The 23,816-nt window shown below is 38.3% G+C and overlaps 1 protein-coding gene across 6 annotated transcripts in view; it reads right to left on the reverse strand.

The window, feature by feature from the left end:
- Window positions 1–23,816, reverse strand: part of Nrxn3 (neurexin 3) — a 1,578,315-nt gene that overhangs the window by 1,134,888 nt on the left and 419,611 nt on the right. For 4 of the 6 annotated variants that reach the window (XM_052185306.1, XM_052185305.1, XM_052185308.1 and 1 more), the window contains one exon: window positions 23,417–23,578. In XM_052185306.1, coding sequence (XP_052041266.1) covers window positions 23,417–23,578 — 162 coding nt within the window. Of the gene's footprint in view, window positions 1–23,416; window positions 23,579–23,816 lie in introns of those variants that run through there. The other 2 variants (XM_052185310.1, XM_052185309.1) reach the window with 1 other exon arrangement.

The following is a 23,816-nucleotide window of genomic DNA, read 5'->3' on the forward strand; positions in this document are numbered from 1 at the left end:
ACTTGGGGGAGAAAATAAGGAATAAGGACTGCCTATCTATCCAAAAGTGAGCCTGGAATGAGGAAAGAATTAATATACTTGGGAGAGTGTGGATCGCAAAAGCAGTCTTCTTTAACAGCCTCTGTGTCTTCATTTCTATTGCTACTGTCATCATGACAATTGAGACTCTTTGTTTCACCTGTTCTCTTATTGAGGGAAGTAACCCTGGGCCCACTCATGCATTCTGATCATTTTGAGAGAGCATATCTAGGAGATACTTGGGCTTCGGCAATAAAGTGTTGTAAGGACTGAGTGAACTACAACTGTTTTAAGTGAAATGACAGCTAGTTACTGCTGATAAAGTAACAACCAACTTCAAGATGACACCAGAATGGGAGCCTTTTCACAGGGGATTAGTGGAATAGGAGAGGAGGTTGGAACTGTGTAATTTATATATCCTTCAAGTCTCTTCAACATCAGTAGGAACAAGGAACTCAATGTGGGGAAGGAACGTAGGCATGTTTTACAGGGTAAATCTCACTTACAAAGTATTTGAGTGGGTTTGTACTAAATTATCTGCTGTACTGACAATACAAAAATCGTCAAGGTTCAAGGAAATGTGGATGTATATGCCTCATTAAAGTGTAAATTTCTACACAACATTGGAGAGCAATTTAACAATATCTGGTAAAGTTAAAGCTGCACTCAGCTTATAACTCATCAGGCAATTTCATTTCTAGGGCTATGTGCTAGATAAAGTCTGACACAAATGTGGATCAAAACCACAGGTTTTACAATAGCTTTAGCTGTACTATTGAAAACAGAAAATAACATAAATGCTTTGCTATACTCTAAGGGACAAGAATAAGTGAAATAAAATAAGGAACATGAAATAACTGTCAATAGGAATACATGAAGTCTACTCGAGTAAACATAGATAAATCTTGAAAATACATTTAAAAAGAACTAGGCAGCATGATGACAGTCACATAAATATCAAATGCTCAAAGCTTAGCATTTGCTGTCCAAGTACATACACACATAGATGCTGGTTTTAAAACATCAACCCAAAAGCTGCAAAACAGCTTTGGCATAGTTTCTTTCTGGGACAACAAGACTCTCAATGTTACCAATCCATCTGAGCTGACCTAATAATAAGAAAAGCTGTGTGCCCATGCTATTTTTTGCAGTCTATACTCAATCTCAGAGTTATTCAGAAGCAAAATGAATGTATTAAGGATCCAGGGAGGCTGCCCTAGACTTACTAAAACCATTCAGAGGGTGGAATACATACCACATGGAAATGCATCTGACTAACTATCCTGCTAGATATCCGTTCTTAACCTTCTTCTCCTTCTCCTCCTCTTCCTTCTTCTTTTTCTTTTGACTTCCTCGCATTTATTGTCCTAATATCTATGCATATAGTTTTATTAAAATTATTATTATTTCTTTGGTCTTTATGTTTAAATATGATTCATTTCCTCTCAACTCTTTTTTCCTCTTCTTTTTGATATTATAATTTAATTTCATTATAAGGTTTCAATACCCTCCAAAGCTTTTTCCCTACTGTTTTTCAGATTCATGGCAATACCCTTTACCAATAGTTACGTGTCTTAGTAAGGATCTCTACTGCCATGATGAAACACCATGATTAAAAAAGTAGGGGGTGACAAAAGGGTTTATTTGACTTATTCTTCTACTTCTGAATCTATCATTAAAGAGAGTCATAATAGCTACTCAAGCAGAGATGGAACCTGGAGACAGAAGCTGATGTAGAGACCATGGAGGGATGCTGCTTACTGGTATGTTCAACATGACTTGCTCTGCCCGCTTTCTTATAGAACCCAGGACCAAGGACCATGAGGCCAGGCATGACTCCATCCACAATAGGCTGGGCTCTCCCACATCAGTAACTAATTCTAAAATGCCCTATTGGTGAATATTATTGAGGTGTTTTCTTAATTGATGTTCCCTCTTCTCAAATGACTTTAGTTTTTCTTAAGCTGTCTTAAAACTATCCAGCACATTATTGTATGCATATACATAAATATATACATGCATACGTTTCCAAATACAACCTGCTCTGTCCATACAATGCTACCTGTATATTATCAGTGCTGTTTGGCACTTAACAATCAGTTGCTGTGCTCTTTCCTAGAAAATACCACCTCTCCTGCTCGAAGCTTTCTTCAGTTATATATAATTCTTTGTGTAAGGTTAAAGCCTTGTGGGCTTCTCTTCACCTAGACTGGCATGTTCCTTGGTGCTGTCCTTGTTTAGCTCATCTTCATGCAATTAGGTTGGTGAGACTTTATGGGGGTAGCTTTCGCTCTCTGATTGTATTTAAGAGCTACTCAACAAGTAGGTACTGGAAGTGTAGCTAAATACTAAGTGTGAGTGAAGTCATGATTACTGGATGAGAATCTAGAGCCATTAGTGCACTAAACTGGCATAAACCTTAACAATATTCCATAAAAATTTGTCCTTATACCCAGAGAAAAGTGTATTCCTCATCCCTTACTAAAGAAATTCCTCTGATCAATAGAGACTATTACCAAAATCCACAACCAATCAAAATATAGCCCCAGTGGATACATCTATAAGTCACTGCTGCCCTTAATGCTCAGAAAACACTGCAGAAGAGGAGTTGGAAAGATTATAAGAACCAGAGGATAAGGACATTTTCTATGGGAGTGTTCCCTCTTATACTTTATTCTTTGTCTTTGACAATTTGGTGGCTATAAGCTGATCCTGGAATGATTTTTCTCATAGGTGTGTGTCTCTCAGTTTTCAAAAGGCCAAGTATTAAGAAAAAATGAGGGACAACTACAATGAGCCCCCTCCATGCATTTCTAACCCAGGCAACATCTAACAAAAAGGATGGAGACAGCAAGTCCTTCAAAGCCATGTGGAGTCCAGTACATGCTAGATAAAGAATGAGTGTTTCTTCTGAGCTAAATGATGCCTTCTTAGCCCACCATGATCACTGTTCCCAGCTTCCCTCAGTTACCATTACAGTTCATCATCTTCATCACACCACAGTCTTTCATGTTCCTTCCTCAACTCCGTCACTTTGCCACTAAGTTTTATATCTAAAGCAGGTTGTACTTTACTTAAATTTAAAAAAAAAAAACTTTCTCCTTATTTGTAATTGAGAAATTATGATGCTTGAGAGATAGGTCTTATATGTATCTATAACTAAGACACCAAATTTAGGATGAGATGGAATAGACTACTTTTATTCTGATTTAAGAAAAACATTTTAATGTGACCTAGAAGATGTTGCAGTCACTGATATTGGATTGTCAAGTCATCTGCTGATCAACCTTTTCCTCCTAATAGTCTATAAATATTGGGCTGTCTTATACTCCATGGGCCAATTAAAAAACTTTTACCGACCATACTCACTGCTAATGGATCAACAGTAGAACCACAACTCATTTTGCCCCAGGTGCATAAATAATCACAGCATGTTAAGAAACATTGATCACCAAAGTTACCTGGACATGTGCCCTATTCATGACGAATTCTATTTTCTTTCATTGGCACCAATGAGTCATCTAGAAACAGTGAGTAATTATTTTCTTACCACTTAGATGATAAAGTTCTCTCTATTATGATTAAAGATATCAGTATATTTGGGTGGGGTAGTGTGCTCTAACCATGGTAGTACTATAAGATCAGAAAGTTTCCTCATATTTTTGAAAAACAAAGTCTATTCATACATACAAAGTATTAGATACTCCTAAATATGAGATGCCTGTCTTTTGATATAATCAATAAATTTGAAAAAAAGATTTTCACTACACTAGGCTATCTCATGAGTCAATACAGTTTGATTTAATAGGCCACCAGGCTTTCAATTCCTTCTTTCCTGAGCCAGCATAGACAGGGCCAGGAACTCCAACCATTAAATTTGCCTCAGTTTCTGACAGGAAGTTAAGGTCAGTTCTTAAACCCAGAGGACACTTAAAATTCTTGACCACTGGATAGCAGCAGCTTCTGTCACCTAGACTCACTACTTTTCTGAGTTTTCAGAAGGGATAGTATGAGATATGCTACCTTATGCTCCATTTCCATAAAAAGACCTTGAATAACCAGAAGCTTACATGTGTTCAGATAGAGCTATGGCAAAACTTCATTAGTATTACAGAATATGTGGTGTCTGTGTACTTATGTGTACATGTCTGAACATGTCTGGAGGTGTAGAAGTCTTTGTGGGTGGAAGCCAAAAGTCAATGCCAAGTGTCTTCTTCATATGACCTCCACTTCATTTTTGGAAACATGATCTCTGGTGAACGGGGATCTCACAGATTTATTAGACTGGTTGGCCTGAAAAGCCCAGAGATTCTACCTCTGTTTCTCCACCATTGTTAGTCCAAATCAGGTCCCCAAAATAGCAATGCTTATGACAATGCCCTACAGAGAAGTACTATGACTGGTTAATCAGAAGGATTGTTATTGGGTAAACAGAAGCCTAAACTCAGATTCCTTAGGAATATCAAAAGGTAGGTTTCTGTTTACCAGGCAAACCACTGCTACCCTTATCTGTCATCAAGAGTTAACTCTCTTGGGCAAGGGCATCTAGTTGATGATTAGTCTGAACAGCCTACATGACCTCAAATACCTTCTCCTTGCTGATGGTCATAAAAGGTCTGCTTGCTTTCCCAGGCAGCTGTAGCTCTGTTCTCATGATTTTTCAAATAAACTTCTTTCTACCCACAGAGCGGTCCTATTCAGTGGCTCCATTGCTCCCTCACTTAGGATCCTCACACTTTGCTTTTTACCTGGATTCTAGTTAAGTAGACTCAGATTCTTATGCTCAGGGCAAGCACTTTACCAATGGAACCATCTCTCCAGCCTCCTACGGGCTGAACGCTTAATGCCCCCACACTCGCTTCATCTATTGACATCCTTATGCTTCCAGAAGCATAAGAAATCCACATTCATTGTTGAAGTACCAAGTACACACTGTTCCAATAGAGAAGTGTGACTTTGCTAGGCCATGTGGAGATCGGGTATTTATTTTAGCAGTCCCACCTATAATTTGGCATGTCCTTTGCTACCACACCCTGGCCCACCCAAAACTTATATCTTCTACATGTCGTAGCCTCCACCTTTTGCATGACAGGATCAACACGGGCTCAGCCTACTTGACTATACAGCTGTCTCATGAAATGAAACAAACAAAAAGAAAATAACCATCATTCCCTGCAGCTTGATCAGCTCTGAAGGCCTTTGTGAAACAGTCTGAGACCTGAGCCCCGCCCACCCAGTTTCCATTTCTCCCTCCTCCCAGCCTTCACTTGTAGGTTTCATTGTCAATGCTAATCCTAGCAGGGCTAGTACATACCCAGTTCTATTAATTTATGACAGGTGACTTAGATTTCAGGTCACAGGATTTAACCCACAGCAAATCCAAATTTGCATAAGGATAATGGGCATTCTACTACATTTTATGCCAATAAGCCCTAATGTGGTAATTAACCACTGAGCACATTTACTGATAAGCTATTCATTAGAGAAAAACCTGACAACCAGCAGTGTTATCAGACTCCACAATTTTCAAATCTCTTTCAGAAATGCTAGTTTGTCCAGAGGGATTAAAAGCTAGCAAAAAAAATCACAAAGGAGTCACCCTCAATGGTATTTTCATGAAACCCCTCATTTGATGAACCCATAGAGGTGAGAAGCAGTGTATAGACTTTAATACACACACACACACACACACACACACACACACACACACACACATGCATATGCTTTCTTTCTTTTTCTTTTTTTTTCTGTATGACAAGAACTTCAAGTCTCTGAAGAAAGAAATTGAAGAAGATCTCAGAAAATGGAAAAGATCTCCCACACTCTTGGGTTGGCAGAATTAATATGTGCTTTCTCTTAATGTCAAATGTCCTTCATCAGAAACTGCAGTGGTGGAAGCATTTGTCTATTGCCTTGTCCACAGTGGGAAAGATAGGATTTGTTCATCAGCATAGAAGGGATGTTTTTATGAATGAATGCTCTGATAGTGGAGTCTAGTAGGTATGGCAAATATCATTAAAACCAGCAAATTGAACAGTCAGCCTTCTTGTCTCTTGCAATAATGGTTTCACCCCCAGCCCTATGTAGCTATCAGTTTTACTAGTTCTTTCCTTGTACTTCTATTCTCTTCCTTCCTTAGTAACTCCTCTAGGAACTAACCACTTGGCACTTGGTCCAACCTGCCTCAACTGTGTTAAACCAGTGTTAAAATAAATTTAGCTTGTCTATGTATACTTAACAAGCTGTAGCCATTGTGGCTACCAAGCTAAACAAGATGCAATCTATCTCTAAAAAGCAAATTGCATGTTGATGCTTTCCCTGACCCCACAGTTCTTCCTTGCTAGCATTAGTCCCTTTGTTAAAAGTCATTTGGCATCTCTAGAGAAGAATATTTAGGTAGCTATACAGGCAGAGCTGCTCCCAGTATTCCAGTTCATGCTGGTTTCTCCCTTTCTGAAAAATCTTTAGTATGAATTGCTTTCTATTCCTGATTTTGCCATGTGATAATAGCATTTTTCTATTTTTCTTTATGATTGCATTCTTCAAGTGCTTTGTGTAGGTAAATGTTTTCTCACCAACTACATCTTTATCTGTTGCAAATCCTTTGCACAATAAACATACCAAACAGATAAGATGGCAAGCTGTTTTGAAAGGAAAAAAAATTCCTGTCATATTGCTATTAAAATTCTATGGCATTCAATGAATGCCTTAAATTGAATGGAACTCAGCTGAATTGATATTGTCTTCCAGATATTCATTGGTATCTTCTAGTTACAAATCTATGAGGCATGTGTTCTATTTGATAAATACAGAAATATGAATCTGGACTTTTACTGTTCTATAACTGTGACTTTTAAATTGTACTGTGATGAATAGATGCTGAGTCCTTCAACTCACAGTGGTGGTAAAATCCAATGGTAGGGTTAACCGCGTAGAGAGGAGGAGAATGTAAATGCGAACAATGAGCTCTATGCATAGCTCACTGCATAAAGAAATATCTCTTAAAGCTTAGAGCAAATCAAAGTTAGGCTCCAAAGTATTTCTCATACATAGTTTTAAAAAATATTCCATTAATTCTTTGGGAATTTCATATATGTATACAATGTATTTTAAGTATATCCACCTTCCACTTCCCTCCAATTCCTCCCAGATGGTTCCCTGCTACCACACACTGCTCCCAATGCCATATCCTCTTGTTAGAACCCACTGAGTTATGCAAATAGAACCACTAATCAGCTGCCTGTAAGTGCATACGCATAGATAGAGCCATTCACAAGGACAAATAATCTATGGGGGAGCAGGGAGGGGAGTGTGACTGATTATCTGTACTCCAGAAGCTTCAAATAGCAAAACTCCTCACCTAGAAGTGAGGCTTTTTGAATACTTTCTTTTCCATGCTCCGATTTGACTGGCTTGATCTCCTGCAGATCTTATACAAGCAACCACAGCCAATGTGAATTCATGAGCACAGCAACTCTGTCATGTCCAAAAGACATTATTGTTTTGCAACATTCCTGCCCAACCTCTGGGTCTTATGCAAGAAATACTTGGAATCATTCTGATATTTATGCCCTTGTAGCTTGATATTCTCCCTTTGTCTTATTCTTTTGGCCCTGAACTTCAACATGATTAAATCTCTATTCAGAAGCACAACACAATGGTGACAGATGAATTCTGATTCTTTGTTCCAATGGGATTATCAACATCTGTATTGATTTGTCCTTCCTTGACACAGCTGATTATAATGCCCTTCCTTGGGAACCTCCTGCTTTTCTGGCTTACATGACACCATTTTTTTTCTGGTGGTTCTCTTAATTTTTCTAGGCTCACCCTTCCTTAAATTTTGGTTTCTTTGAATCCGTGCTCAATCTTTAACATATTGCTCTTCCTATGTTCTATGTATTCTGACTGAAGTTAACAGTTTTAACTATATAAACTGAACATTGATCTCCCAGAAAACAAGTGCCTCCAACTCAATGTATCAAAAATAGCACAAACTCCTCCCACATCTCTGAATTCTGTGTCGCTATAGTGGTTTGAATAGGTTATATGATTCCCAGAGAGTCATGTGTTTTGAATGTTTGGCTATAGGAAGTGTGGCACTATTAGGAAGTGTGGCTATATCAGAGGAAGTATGTCATTAGGGATAGGCTTTAGGGTTTCAGATACTCAAACCAAGACCAGTGTGGCACTCTCTTCCTGCTACCTGCCGATCTCACACTCTCAGCTACCCCTCCAGCACCATTCTGCTGCATGTCACAATTATTCCTGCCATGATAGTAATTGAATAAATCTCTGAACTGTAAGCCAGCCCCAACAAATTGTTTCCTTTGTTCAAACAACTGTGGTAATGGTGTCTTTGCACAGCAACAGAAATCCTAACGCAGTTACATGGAACAGGTTACCTGGACAGGAAGCTGGGGATGTATGGGAAGGTGGCAAAAAGAGATGGAGACCAAGATAACACTTGCTATTCAAGGTCTCAAAGTTTAATGAAGAACTCCAAATATATAGGCAGGGGGAAACCCTTTTCCCAAAGACTGGAAGCATCTCAGCAGAACCAGTTCAGTTGTTCCACGGGTGGCTAGTGTTTCTCAGCAAACTGCAGGTCCTTGAAGAACAATGGGCTTTACCTTGGTCTGAGCACTCCACCCTAGATGGAGGGGGTTATGGCTAACACAAGTGTTCCCACTCAAAGGCTTGGTCGATGTCCTGCCAGGTGGCATGGCACCTCAATAAGGCTCTCTACACAAAGACATCTTATCACATTATATTGACAATGTCAGGTTTTGTCTATTACTTTGACTAAATCTAAGAGACACCATACTGTATCTCTCTGGACTTTTATAAAGTTGTGTTTTAAAACAAACACAACTACATGTTTACATATTAACCTGTGGTCATTTATATGCTATAAAGGCAGAGTTTGGTTGTTGTGATATAAATTGTATGGTCAGAAAAGCCAAAATTATTTATCATCATCTAGTTAGCTATTTCTCAGCTTCAGCACTACAGTAATTTGAGACTGGATAATTCCTTATCAGCTTAGGTGGCCTGCCCTATGCATTGTAACATACACAGTAGAGCAACATTCTTCTACTTGGCAAATTGAGTACTACAGCCAGCCGTTACTCCTCCCCTCTGTCAATTTAAGCAACAAAAAGTATCTCTGGCCATGGAAAAACATTCTCTGGACTCAAGATCATTTCCAATTGAGAACTATCAACCCATAAAAGAAGCTAAGCCAACTCCAGAACTACTATTTCTGTCCTCCTCCCCCAAAATCCAGTAGACTTTGCATTCAAAACCATACCTATACCTAGAAGATGAAGAAAGCACTGTATATCTGCCATTCAATGTCATTTGAAAGATTGTAAGACACTGAAAAACAAACACTATACAAGAGTTTCAACTTGAAAAGGATATGGCTAATGATCAAACTGACAGACATTTATACTGCTGATTTTATTTTCCTCTATGATTTTAAAGATCATCCATCAGACCCATTATGGTAATATCTATGAAAAAATCCATATTAAGAAAATAACTTTTATCACAGATCATTTGATTGCAAAGAATTTTTAAAACGTGAACTTTTAAATTTCACATATGCACATGCATTTAATTTATCTTGAATAAATATTTTAAGCATATTCAAAGAATATATTATTCTAATCATGGCAAAATGGATCAATTTAATTGTGTAAAAATGTAATTTAAAGAAATAGAAACTTCCTTATACTTATTCCAGATATTCTATTGAAGGTTATAAATTACTTTCTACTCCTTTATAAACCTATAGTTTGAATAGCATTGTTAGAACTACAAAAATGTCTCTGCTCTCAAAGGGAATTTATGCATGCTGTAAAAGCCAGCACGTGACTATAGGACAATGTAAGAAAAAATGAATGCCAATAATAGCTAATGTCTATGGAGCATACAATATATGCCAGACATAGCTAGAAGTTTTATTGCACTGTATCATTTCAACATTATGAAAACTCTATGTGGTAGAGACTACTAAGATGCCTATTTAATAATCAAATAAAGTGAGCTTCAGAGAAGCTACCATTTTGCTAATACATATATGCACACTTAAAGAATCGTAACATGTAGATTACATGTTATATGGCTTTTTGTCTTGTTTTACTGGTACTTATTTATTTTTATTTAATTAATTATTGATTTGATTAAAGATAATTACATCATTTCCTCTTTTCCTGTCCTTCCTCCAACCCCTCCAAGAACTAGCCCTACCCTCTCAAATTCATGGGCTTTTCTTTAGTAATTATTGTTACATACTCAGATATATACAGATAAATATATACAATACAATTTTCCATAATTAAAATATATATGTATTAATATATATGTATATATATATATGCTCTAAAACAAGAGCAGGGATAACAGGAGAGTAGAGTGCAGTTGGTGAAAGAGGAAGAGGAGGTGGCAAGCGGGAGTACAGGTGAACAGAACAGAGGTGATGCAGAACAGGGGACTTAATTCATAAGTTTATTGTGTATGTGTGCCTGGAATTCAGAGTAATACCTTCTTCTTTAGGATAGAGGGAGAGATAAAATAAAATAATCACAGATGGGGAGTGGGGAATGAGCAGCGAAGACTCTGGAGTAGAGACAAACTTGGTAAGGTGATATTGCCCAGCTGGGATCTTCCCAGAGAGAAGAGCATACCTCATCACAGGCCTTTCCCTCCTGCATGCCTCTCCCTCTGCCACAGCTCCTTGCCCTCCTTGGCCTTTTTTGAGCATAGCCAGCTTTCTCTTTCTTTAGATATTTCTGGTCCTTACAGCTTTCTCTGGCAGGGTTACCCGCTCCCCAGATCTATGTGCACCTGAGTCCTTTCTTCCTGGTTCTTGGCTTAATTATCTTTCACTACATGCAGTCAGTCTTTACCTAGCCATTCAGCTAAATGAAGAACCTCCTTATCATCCCATCATTTCCATATTTCTCCCACATCACTTTTCCTTATTTGGGAACATATATTAGATTTATTTCTTTTCTTTTCTTATAAGTGTTTTGTCCATATGTATGTCTACGAATTGTGTGCATGCCTGGTGACCATGGAAATCAGAAGAGCAGGCATCAGGTCCCGTGGAATTGGGGTTACAGACAGTAGTGGGTGCTAGGAATGAAATCCCAGTCTTCTGCAAGAACAAGTGCTTTGAGCCACCGAACCATTTCTCCAGTCCCTCAAAATATATTATACAAGAGTTATTGTCATATATTTTTCTTGGATTGTCTAATCCACAATTTGAGTTTCATTGACTCAGGAACCTTCCATACAGAGCTATACAACACATTCTCCAAAACACAGAACAGATCAGCAGCATAGAACAGTGGACATTCTGTGAATATCTACTATACTTGAGATAAGTGATTCAGACATATGCTAATGGGAAAGCGAACAGAAGCATAAAGTGAGCATTTAAAGCAAATAATTCAACTATGAGTCTTTATTAATGTATTAAACCTTCATGAGTCTCAAGTCTTCTTTGTTATCACTGAAAAATCAGAGCAGATAACTGATCTACCTGGGTTTCTTTTGGAAGTTTCTTTTGCAATCATTTATTGATTGTAAAAAAAAAAAGTGATCATTTCATAATTATCTTCATTACTAAAGTAATCTAAGTCAGCATTCTAGAGAGATATGCCTGCATGGCCACATTTATTGTGGCACTATTCCCAATAGCCAAATTAAAGAGCATATTTAATATACTCATAAGCCAGGTAACAGGCTTAAACCTAAAGGAACTCTTCGATCTTACATGTTCCTGCCATCAAGAAATGCAAGCTATCAGGAAAACACAGATCATTAAAATATTACATACTAAGGACTATTCTAGCATTCACACATGGTGAAGCTGTGAATTGCGAATCTATAATACAGTGCCTCTGCTAAACAGCACAAAGGTCACTAAAGCCTTGAGCTTGGTTTGCAAATGTGGAAGATGAAGGGATGACCTTGACATAGAGAGGGCAGGAAGCATGCACAGCTCACCATGCCATGAGTAAGCCATGAGCTAAGGTGTAAACAGAACAGGAGGTGAGATCACGGACGTCTTTCAGGCATGTTTTTACTTAGTAGAGGGGGCAGAGCCAAAGTGAGGAGAATATTAAGGAAACTTAAAGACAGACTGAATCTCCAAAAAAAGCAAACAGGGGCAAGAGTTATGCTTCAAGATGATGAAGAATAATCCTGTAAACAAGGTAGAAAGAAGCTAGCATGGTAAACCTAGGGGGACAGAAGAAGAGTGGGTTAGCATAAACAGAATCCTTTCTATTTTATGTGCAGAGTATTAGGTCATATTCTGACACCAGCAAAGGAAGGGAAGCCTAAGAAGGGGAAAGATAGTGTATTGGTTGACAACTGGGGTGCAGCATCACTGCCTTGTGCTGCTATGTCTTTAGTTGGTTGGGAAGTAAAATATTTGCTCCTGCATCTCTTTTAAAACTGTGCAGAAACTATATAGTTGTGGCCACCATCTACATGGGGAGCAGAGCCCAAGGTTACTGAAATGCCACAATAATGGAATAATTGTTTCAGCAGTGGCAAAACAATAAAAAATAGCTAATCAATTAGCTCAGTGATTCTTTTATCCCTGTAGGTGTACATGTATAAGGAGTCGGCTTTTAAAAAAATCTCCTTTGGGGCATTTGAAGACTGGAGATTTTGTCTCAGTGGGATTGTTGTGGTAGATTACATTTGCTGTAAATAGTGACATTTTTCAGGAAACAGTAAATTCCATGGGGTTTATCCAGAATGAAGGAAAAACTGGAAAGCTCAATAAAAGACTTAAAATCAGGCAGGAAATTTCTAAGTCAAAGTCATTGGAGACGAATGCATCATAGAAAACACTAAGCTGAAACAAAATAAAGACGCACAGATATCTCAAGACAAAAGCCTTCTACTGCTTGGCATTTATACCAGGAGAGGATCCTTCCCTCTCTAGTCTCATAATGAAAATCATTCCTCCATTAGCAGGTTGAACAATATCAATTTGCCCAGTCAAAGTGGGAAATCAAGCAAAAAACTGCCGTCCTCGCAGAACAATCAATAGCAAGGTGAAAGAAATGGGTAATTGTAGATGGTTCCCCAGCAGGGCATTCTTGCCTGATTAAATGACCTTTCCTACGAAGTGTGCTCTTCAAATGATAGTGAGCAGCCCTTCCCCCAGAGTGAGTTTAACCCCACATTCACCAGTCTTCTAGGAAGAACTATTTTCCCTTTCCCTATTGGAAAGTTCTATGATTGAGTTGATAAGGATGCTGGCCGGAGCCATGATGCAGGATCATCATTCATGCTGACAACAGTTACAATGGGCACAGCAGTCTCTGCCCCCAAACTCAAATTAGTACTGATGAGAGAGTTTACCTAAGCTTTGGGTGAAAAAGTTAAGTAAAGGGTATGAATACAGTGCATTGCATCTTGTATTGACATATTTCATACATGTTCACTCTGTGTACTCACTCAGTAATTACGGTTGTAAATATAGATATTGTGTGGTTGTGATAGTTTTGGACTTGATACCTTCATAAGACCAGGGAGAAGGAAACAGTTATGAAGGATAGTTATATAAAGCGGAAACAGCAGTGATTAGGACCTCAACTCTGATCATGAGTGATCATCATGGGCTATGCATAGTCTATTGTCTTGGAAAGTGCTGAGTAAAGTCTTCAAATCGACCAACCAAGTCAAATCAACTAGAATTTATTTTTTTCTTTTCAGGGAGCTCATTCACAGTAAAGCTAAGAAGCTCCCTGAAAAATACCATCAACTCATTTGACACTGAAGTCCTCACTTGGATACCAAGTCTATTTAGATGGCCAGGGTGTCAAAGAACTCATTTGAGTATGAGTCAAAGAAATATAGCATTCTCTTCTCTCTCTCTCTCTCTCTCTCTCTCTCTCTCTCTCTCTCTCTCTCTCTCTCTCTCCCCTCTTTCCTTCCCTCTCTCTCTTAGCCTCCCTCCTATTCTTCCCTCTCCCTCTCTCCTCCCTCCCTCTCTCCTCCCTCTTCTTCTTCCTCTCTCTCTCTCTCTCTCTCTCTCTCTCTCTCTCTCTCTCTCTCTCAGAGTTCTTTGTGTTAGATACCTAGGTTTTACTCATTAGCCTACTTCTTATTCTTAAGACTATATAAACCAAATTGGTCTCACTAGATAAATCAGTTCTTTAAGTATAAAGGCAATTGTCAACTTTTGATTTTCTATTTCAAGATAGTGGAAGTTGGGTCTATCAGCTAACTTTTTTAATGTCAGGATAGTGGAGATTTTCATCTGTTTTAGAACTGAGCTCCAAGAGTGTTCTGATCTGTCAATTAGTTAACATTTTAAAAGCTTATGACTCTCAGTCATTATATTCAAACATGGTGATAGGCTGATGATATACAGATTATGCTGGGCATTTATTATCTTCATCTATTTTTTTGTTCCCCAATGCCCATATTCTTATCAGAGAAAACAGGAATAAATAGGAGCATGGGGAATTATCCTATGTGCTAAAGACTCTATTACAAAGGACAGGAAACAGAGTCAAAGGATAGAATGAATGGAATTTATTTAAATGGCTGGAAAGTCAATGACAGTCTAATTTAAAGGATGATTGACCTAAGACATTGAAAATGTGACTAAGACCTAGACTTACTTTAATCCTCATCTTTCTGCTGTTTTTCAACATTCTGGCTAAATGGAAAATGGATATCAAGTTAACCAAAAACATCCCATATGGTTTGTCAACAAATCATCAACCATAGTAACAATCCCCTTTTAATAGGTTTGAATTTGGAGATAGGCATGGTGGCTCAGGCCTGTACTTCCAAGTACTCAAGAGGTTAAGGTAAGAGGACTGACTGCACCTGGTTTAATCCACACTAATCTACATACTTCCTGGACAGCTTTGGCTATTTTATTGATATTATTCATATTAACTAGTAATAATTTTGATAAAAATGATAATTTATTAGTCTAAAATCTCAGATCAAAACAACTAAGGGCAGAGGAAATGGGAAAGAGAGTTTAATTTTAACAGTAACTGAAGAGTCTCTTTTTACCATAGTACTTTAATACCAAGTATCTCTGAGGCAATATCGTAGCCTGATATTGCTTCCTTTTTTAAAATACTCATTCTGGGAGGAATGATCATGTCTGCCCTCTCTTGAAATATACCTCATGTATACTAAAAAAATCCCCAAAGATATAAGTTTTGTCTCCTCTTCTTTATCACTGCAATGAGCATTTGGCTTGGCAATTATGCTATTCTGAATTTAAAGATTAAGACAGGGCTATCAAAGATGAGAAAAAGTTACCACTTTTTGAATAACATTAGAACTGACCCTAGAAATTAACTTCCTAGTCAGTATATTTTTTCTCTAATTTATTTTAAGCTATATAAACAGCAAAGAGAAATAAGTAGTTCCTTGTTTTTTTTAATTGATAAGCAAAAAGCATATGAATGCTGACCAATTGGCATTTTATAATGTTTAATTAAGCACATTCAATACTTAATAGAGCACAGAAATAGCCTGGTCAATATAACAAGTTTAAAGGCAGCCAGAGATTCATAATAGAAAGACCCTGTCTTAAAATCCAACCAATGAAGAAAATCTCTTTTGCGTTCTAATATTTATTATTAAAATGCTTAACATAACCTATATGTCACTAGAAATGGGAAAGCTGAGGCCTGGGGCAATCAAATGACTTGGTACATGAAGGAAGACCATGAGGAATGAGTTAGATAGGACACAACTCTGAACTCAAGTTTCTTCTGCATCACTCACACTGAACTGGCCTCTAATGATTCTGAGTTACAGTGTTCTTAACACTAGAAAAAAGATGTCCAGATCTGTGCCATGGCCCCAAGTCACCTATACAGAGATAGATATTTGTCTCCACCTAATCAATTAGGAAGAACACCAACACAAGTTCTTGTCAAGCATTGAATTAAAGGAAAGGAAGTGGAGAGAAGAGTGAATTGAAAAGAGACAGGGAAATGTAAAAGAAAAATCAAAAGAAAAATTAAGGTATAGCATCAGGGCCTAGCAGCAGAAGACAGTGAGACAGAATAACATAAAATGAATATATTCTTTTAAGGCAACAACAAACATATTATTCAAACGCCCGCAGGTGCCAGCAATTCAAATAAACATATAGCAATTAACAGAATTAACACAGCCTTAAATAGCTTCGCTCACCAGATGTGGACTCCTATCAGGGTTCTATAAAATGTAAAGTTATTACAGATTAAACCATTAATCATCTGTTCAGAGACTATCTCTGGCTGCAAAACCCCATTCTGTTTTAAATGGCTAATAATCACAAAGGGATTTGAGATGTAATGTGCACAATGGTATTCCCCTCAATCCTTTTCCCTTTGAATATATGTTCCATCCTCCCAATATTCCTGGTTTTCTTTCCTTCCTATTAGAGATGTCATGGAAAAAATGGTGAGAAAGGCCAGTCTGCACTAGAGGTCTCAGACAGCATGTGGTTTTCCCCATGGGCAAAGAGAGACTTTAATACCATGGGTGCAGGGGAAAAGCACCAGATGGAAAAGAAAGGAGGACAATGCAGAAAGAATCAAATTGAACAGCACAGAAGGTCCAGCACGTAGGAGGGCACTGTGATGGGCTTCAGTGAACTCCCTGCATCTGAGGGCATCACTCTGTAACTCAGTATTGGCATAGATTGTATATCACTACCTGTGCTTTGTTGAACAACAGCAGCTTAGTTATGCCAACGACAGAAGAAGGAGAAAACATTTATCCTGACAGAAGGGCTGTTGGAAACCGAAAAACCGGTCAAGGTGAAATGCTTTTCTGTGGAAACAGTTCAAAGAGTATGCTCCCTGTCCAGGGCTGAACCTGATAGATTTATCTTCCCATGCCTGCTTTTCAACTTCCTGAAAAGAAAAGAAAATACCCTGGGCAGGTGCAAATAATAGATGGACAAACTTTGGTTAAAGAATTTGGGCTTGATACATAGCATGCCAATATGACAATGTCATACACTGCGTAAGATCCTTCAGAGTTTTGATGTTAATACAAAATAATGACCAAGGGTACATCATGGGATGATTGATCTGTACCCTATCTAATTATGTGACCATACCTCCAAAACTTATGATCTTATGAGTTGTTCTCTGGTAGTCACAAACTGTTTATAAGTTCCTAACTGTTTATTAGGCCTGCTTGCCTTTCCTCACACTGTCCCATTATCCCCAGCTTTCTTTCCTGTTTTCTCCATTCATCTTAAAGCCTCAGCTTTGGCACTGTGTCCTCTAAGAAGTCTTTCTGGAACTACAGAAATAATAGTAACCCTTCCTCAACAGCTCCATTACAAGCATGAATGTCTTAATTTATGTATTATCTACATTTCAGAAAAATTATAAATACATATCTGTCTCCTCCTACCAAGTTTGAGATCCTCTAAAGCAAGAATTTTATGTATGTATATATCCTACCAGCCTTTGGCATGCCATATGCTCTCAGTACTTACTTATACCTATGGGTGTATTGCTCATAGTTCACCAAAAAACATACAATGACGGTCTTTTTAAAACTAGCTCTTTCAAAATTTCATAGAATATATTTTGCTCATACTCAATCTTCCATACTTCTCCCTATAGATACACAACCCAATTTCATATCCTCTTTTTTATTTTTTTTATAACTCATCAAGTCCAGTTTGTTGCTGTTTATACACTCATGAGTGTAAGGCCATTCACAGGGGCTGAGTGATCCCACCAGGAGCCACACCGTTCAATAAATTGACTTTCCTTCCTCCAGAACTTTGAACTATAAATACCTCTTTGGTTAGAGGTAGGGACTCACAAGACCCTCCTTACACCATGCTAGAGTGTCCATAGGCCATTATTTGAAATTCTAACTCGAGCATCATATATTCAGAGATAAAAACTTTCAAGTAATTAGGCCATGGTGGGATTTATAAAAGAGATCCTGGGGAATCCTTTAACCCCTTTTCCACCAAGTGATGAGGCAATGCATGATGACACCCTACCAAGAGGAAAATGCCCTCACCAGAATCTGACTGTGATAGCATCCCAAGCTCATACTCTAAACCTCCAGTGCTGGCAAGGATGCCTTATTTTAAAAAATGAATTGCTACAGCAGCCTAAACTAAGACAATGTTGACCTGAACTTCACCTGATCTTAGAGTTCCACACAGCTAACTCATTTATTCTAGGCATGCTTATTGAATGAAATTTTTAGAAGCACAGAATGTTTTTTTAAGAAAGAATAGGATTCCCAGGGGTAAGGATATAGTTGAGTTGCTAGAGTACTTGCTAGCATACACAAATACATGGGTTTTTATCCACAGCAACTCATACACAGATGTGGAGGCACACATCTGCAGTCCCAACACTTGGGAGAAGATAGAGGCAGGAGAACTAGGAAAAATCCATGAGAAGTCTATATAATGAGTTTCAGATCAACCTGAGATACATTAGACCTGGGAGGAAGTGAGAGAGAGGGGGGGAAAGGATATACTAATGATTGGATACAATTTTAATACCAGAAACCGTTCTAGTTGCTGGGAAGTGGTAATTATGTCTTCTCATGGAGCTGGTCTTTAAACAAAGAAAGATCGACAGCATGAAATAAATGACTGAAGGCAGAAATAGGGGAAAGACCAAGAGTGAGTGGCTGGATTGTCCCTCTTTTTACAAATATGAGAGATTTTCAATAGGGAAAGACTTCAAAATAGAAGGGTTTTCCCTGATAATGACTTGCTAGTACAGAAGTCTTGGAGATCTGCATGGACAGATGCACATTCACTTAGAGTCATGTTCACAAATCCTTTACAAGCAGTTAAACATAATAATTGTTAGATTTCAAGATTATCATTGTAAAATAATGTTCGGTTGATGTTCATCATTTCACTTGTCCCTGAGACCACAACAGAGCTCGTAGGATCTCCTCTTTCTAACTTTGCATACTGATACTCTTTTAAAAAAAGATCAGATCAGTGTCTCATACTAAGCCATACAGTATAAGCAAATTTGTGTTTCTACCAAAGTTAAGTAGTTTTCTATTTTAGCTTATCTTACTAATGTGTGTGATATTATTCATATTTTGCCTTCATGTATTACTGATGCTCACTGAAACTAGAACATCCACTAGGACTAGAATTATAAATGGTTATAAGGCACTGTGTTGGTGCTGGAAATTAAATCCAGGTCCTCTGGAAGAGCATCCGGTGCTCTGGAATGCTAAGCCATTCTCTAGCCCCAGGGCCTATTAACTTTCCATTCAGATATACTTTTAATTATAATGTGATGCCTTTCCAGGCTCGTTTTGTATTATTCTTCCTAAGAGAGAATTGAGCCCATCCATCTTAGATTTGTTGACACCCTTTATTTGATATTTCTCTAATATTGGCTATCTAGGGATCTTAAAAAAAATTCAACGATTGCCACAGCAAAATACATTTTATAAATTCTATTGTCAGCTATGCCTCAAATCACTTATCTGGGAAACACTATTTACTCATTTTGAGATGTATTGTTCATACAAAAGTCAATGTGTTGAGAGTCCCACAAAACGAATAACGGCTTCAGGGCCTGGGAATCCATTACAAATAAAAACTAAACATATACACTAAAACAGGAAAGTATAAAAATGATCAACATGTTAATTTAGTGATATTATTGGATTCAGCAGAATGTGGTGTGCAGAGAAATACAATAGTTTGATGGTTGGACATGGCTTTCACAGAGATATCAATTAGGAGGTGGGTACACAGGTGCTAGCCAGCACTTTTGCTCAACAAGTCAGCTTTCAGGAGTGAAGCAGAGTTCTCCAAGTAAAACCTGTTTTTGCAACAAGAAAATAAATGTCCACTAGCCCATTAGCCCTTCACCATGTACCAAATTTGATGAAAACAACATTTAAAGTACTCAATTAGCTGGGGCAACTTAGAATCACAAATGACAAGAGACAATAGGCCAAGGAAGAAAGAGAGATGAAGAAGGAAATGTAGCATCATATTGTAAGAGGAGAAACTGTTATGAGGTTAAATGATTAAAGAGGGCTCATCTGCAGAGAAGCTAAAGCCCATCAGAGCAGGCAGCTCCTCCTGTCTACTAAGCTGTCAAAAACAAAAGAATTCCCAGTCTAAAAGCAAGTAAATGCAATATTTAAACAGAAAAGCCTTTGTTGGGATATCATTAGACTCAAGGTCACAAACATGTTCAAGCTCTCATACAAAATGGAAGAGCTCACAAGCCCTTAGAAAAACCAACTCATATGCACTGTAGACAAGGTGGGTCCCAGCAAAGTCCTGTTTTACAGACTACTTCCGACAGTGTTTTTGCCATTCCTTTCTAACAGTCAAGTTTCTACTGCTTGCTAAAACAGGATTTTCTACCCACTAATTGTAGTTGCTTCAAATACTGACTCTGTTCTCCAGAAAGATCACAAACTTTTATGTATACACGTACATGTGGATGCATGTCCCTGTGTAGATGCAGGTATCACTTTTAATGTTTGCGTATACATGGGTGTGTTCATGTGCATGCAAATGCACATGAACATATGTGAGCACGTGTATGTGTGTATATTCTTGTATACATGTGCGCGTGCGTGTGCATGTGCGTGTGTGTGTGTGTGTGTGTGTGTGTGTGTGCTAGAAGTTGATTTGATTTGAGCTGCTATTCTCTGTCACTGTCTGTCTTGGTTTTAATGATGAGGCTCTCTCCCTGGACCTGGAGTTCACGAATTTGGCTTTATTATCAGGCCAGCAAGTTTTGAGAAGCCTTCTGTCTCTGCCTCCTCAGCACTGGAATTAAAGTTTTAAACTGCAACTGCAGATTTTCATCTTCCACGTGAGTTCTAGGGGGTCAAAGTAGGTCTTCATGCTAGTCCCACAAAGTTGTGAGCTACTTAACAACATTTGACAGACTTCTGAAGGGCTTCCTGTTTTTTACATAATCTCCATAACTACCCCCTTCTTCCATCCCTCCTTCCTCCTCTGTATGTTTGTATGTATGTACATATGTATAAATGTGCATATTTTTAAATTGAATTTTTTCATGAATAAAGTATCATGGGTATCATGCTATCTTTATAATGGCCAGAGATAATCTTTTTTATTAATAGGTAAAAAAATATTATAGTTGGGTAACTGGTCCTTTGTCTCAAAATATGTAATATACAACATAACTGTGCATAGGGAATATGTAACCCTTAAGTCCCCTCCAGGAAACTCCATGCTCAGGATGGTTTCCCCACACAAAAATGGAAGACTGTGCCATGTTAAGCAGTTCTTGGTACATTCCTGAGCCAAGTCTTTGGTGATGGGAATATTGCAATCATTTTCTAATGAGAGCACAATTCAAATCAGTCTGAATCTAGCAGGGGTTTAAAGTCTTCCAGGGTTCATAAGACAATGAGTAGAATGTGTTGGAGAGATGTTTGGTATACTGTGTGAAGATGTGTCTCTGTCCTTCCTTGCCTGCCTAAGGCACCTTCTGATTGGTTAAAATAAAAAGGCTATTGTCTATAGAAAAAGGCAGGATAGTAAGGTGGAACTTCAGGACAGAGAGAGGAACTCTGGGAAAGACAGAAACATGGGATATTTGCCACCCAGACTTGAAGGAAGTCTAACTTACAAAACTGAGAGACAAATAATCTTAGCCACTTGGCAAACATGGAATCATATAAATGAGTTCATATAAATTAACAGCTAGTTGATTAGCAAACCTGAGCTAAGGCAAAAAGAATTGTAAATAAATGCAAGCTTTCATGTCATTATTCAGGCAGAACATCCCTAATGGTTACAAGTGTGTGTCCTTAGTCTATTCAAATAGGAATGAATCACGGGGAGGAAGTGCGGTATGCCCACTATAATTTCTTCAGAACCAATGGTGATGCCCCCAAGCCAGCCGAAGCTGAGGAAACAACCATCAGAGTGAGGACAGCAGATTTTGGATTCTCCTTTCCAGACTAAGAACAATACAATTGCAATTTCTCTTCCTTTATCATGTTGCTTTCTACCTTTTCCTCTCAGCTCACACATGCTTTATTGCAACCAAGGCTTGGCTCAAATGTCACTTCTTCTCTAAAACTGACTCCTCCATAAAATTTATCTGTTTCCTCTCTTCAATCAGGGCATTTAGTCTGTGGCACTGAACATATGGTCCTATGTGGTAATTATTCACTTACTGATCTCATTTCCCTTCCCAGGCTATGAAGTCTTTGAGCATGGAGACCATCACTTATAAGTAGCACAATTAACAATAATATCATGGTTGCTTGATAAATAAGTCCATTCAATACATCTTTTCTGTGTACCTACTGTGTACCACTTATAGTAGAGGCAATTCCTGTTAATCATCTGATGCCACTGGCGAGTCCCTGTTCAACACCCTCTACTGCATGTCTATTAAACAATAAACTCCAAATAACTATAGCAAGAATAAAATACATGCCCCAGGAGGAGGCTCACAAGATGTCACAAAGGATTTTTATCTAGAAGAAGGAATGGTATTAACTTCTTCAGGAATTTCCCTAAGGAAATGGTATGGATATCCCAGGCAATCAAGCTTAGCTTAGTTTAAAGAAAGCATGTACAGTGTAGTGCTTCTGTGACACAGTTTGGTGAAAGAACTCTAACAAATCAAGTCTGATTCTTTTTGCCTCAACAATTGACCTTGGAGGATGAACTTACACTTGACTGAAGCGTCTCTGCTCTCAGACAGAGTCTTAACACATCAGCTACTAGGGTAATACATGAGTGGCTGCCAAGCCCTGCTGCCTTCTCATAGCTACAGGCACTAGCTTTAAGGGAAGGAAAACAAAGAGAAAAGCAGGCCCATTTTTCTGAGCATGGATGGTACACACGGAAATCTTTGCCTCGCTTTGAACAGTGAGAAAAAAAGTCTTGAGGCTGCCACATTTAATAACAATAAAAGAATAAATGTGCTATATTTTAAACAAGACACACAAACTGTGTGGCTTAACCACAGCTCCCACCCTTGATGGGTAAAAAGCACAAAATCAACCTTCATGCATGTTTAGTTTTCCTTGTGAATTCACCTGCAATGAATGCTTCATTTACATTGCACAACTAAGTGATTCATGTCTTTATTAGTTAGAGGAACAAATAGGATAATTAAGTAGAAAACCCAAGGCCACCCCACAAAAGACTGGCCCTTTAAAGTTCAAATCTTGTCTTCTGTAACATTTCATTCCACTCAAAGATTAGAGGCTATGCACAGCCATTAGTCTAGATCTCTCTCTCTCTCTCTCTCTCTCTCTCTCTCTCTCTCTCTCTCTCTCTCTCTTCCTCTCTCTCTCTCTCTGTGTTTTTCCATTAAGTACTATCAACATCACCCATTCAATGGAAGTATGCCAACTTTACCTCTTTAAGGCAGCCCATGAAGTTGTTGCTCACAGGTGAACCTGGCAAGTCTGCAGTACTTGGGCTTCCACCAACATAGAAGAAGTCATCTGAGCCCAGCATGGTGTAGTCCTCTTGAGTATAGCCTGTTGTGGTTAGGATGCCATCCACAGAGATTGTCACCTGGTAGTGGGACAGAGGGACAAAAGAAAATCCCAGCAATGACCTTACAATCCTATTAAAACTCAATGGCTTCCCCTACTTGTGGTTTCAGCTCCATTAAGATTTTTGGTGAGGTATTCTTTCTAATTTGGCTTGACTTTGGTATGTGCAGCCAAGTTCCATTTTCTGGTCTGCCTTCCTATGTCCCAAGACTACAGTCTTCCCTCGTAGTAAATAGGACAGTGTGTTAGTATGACTA

This window comes from Apodemus sylvaticus, chromosome 6 (genome assembly GCF_947179515.1).
Source record: "Apodemus sylvaticus chromosome 6, mApoSyl1.1, whole genome shotgun sequence".
Taxonomy (NCBI): domain Eukaryota; kingdom Metazoa; phylum Chordata; class Mammalia; order Rodentia; family Muridae; genus Apodemus; species Apodemus sylvaticus.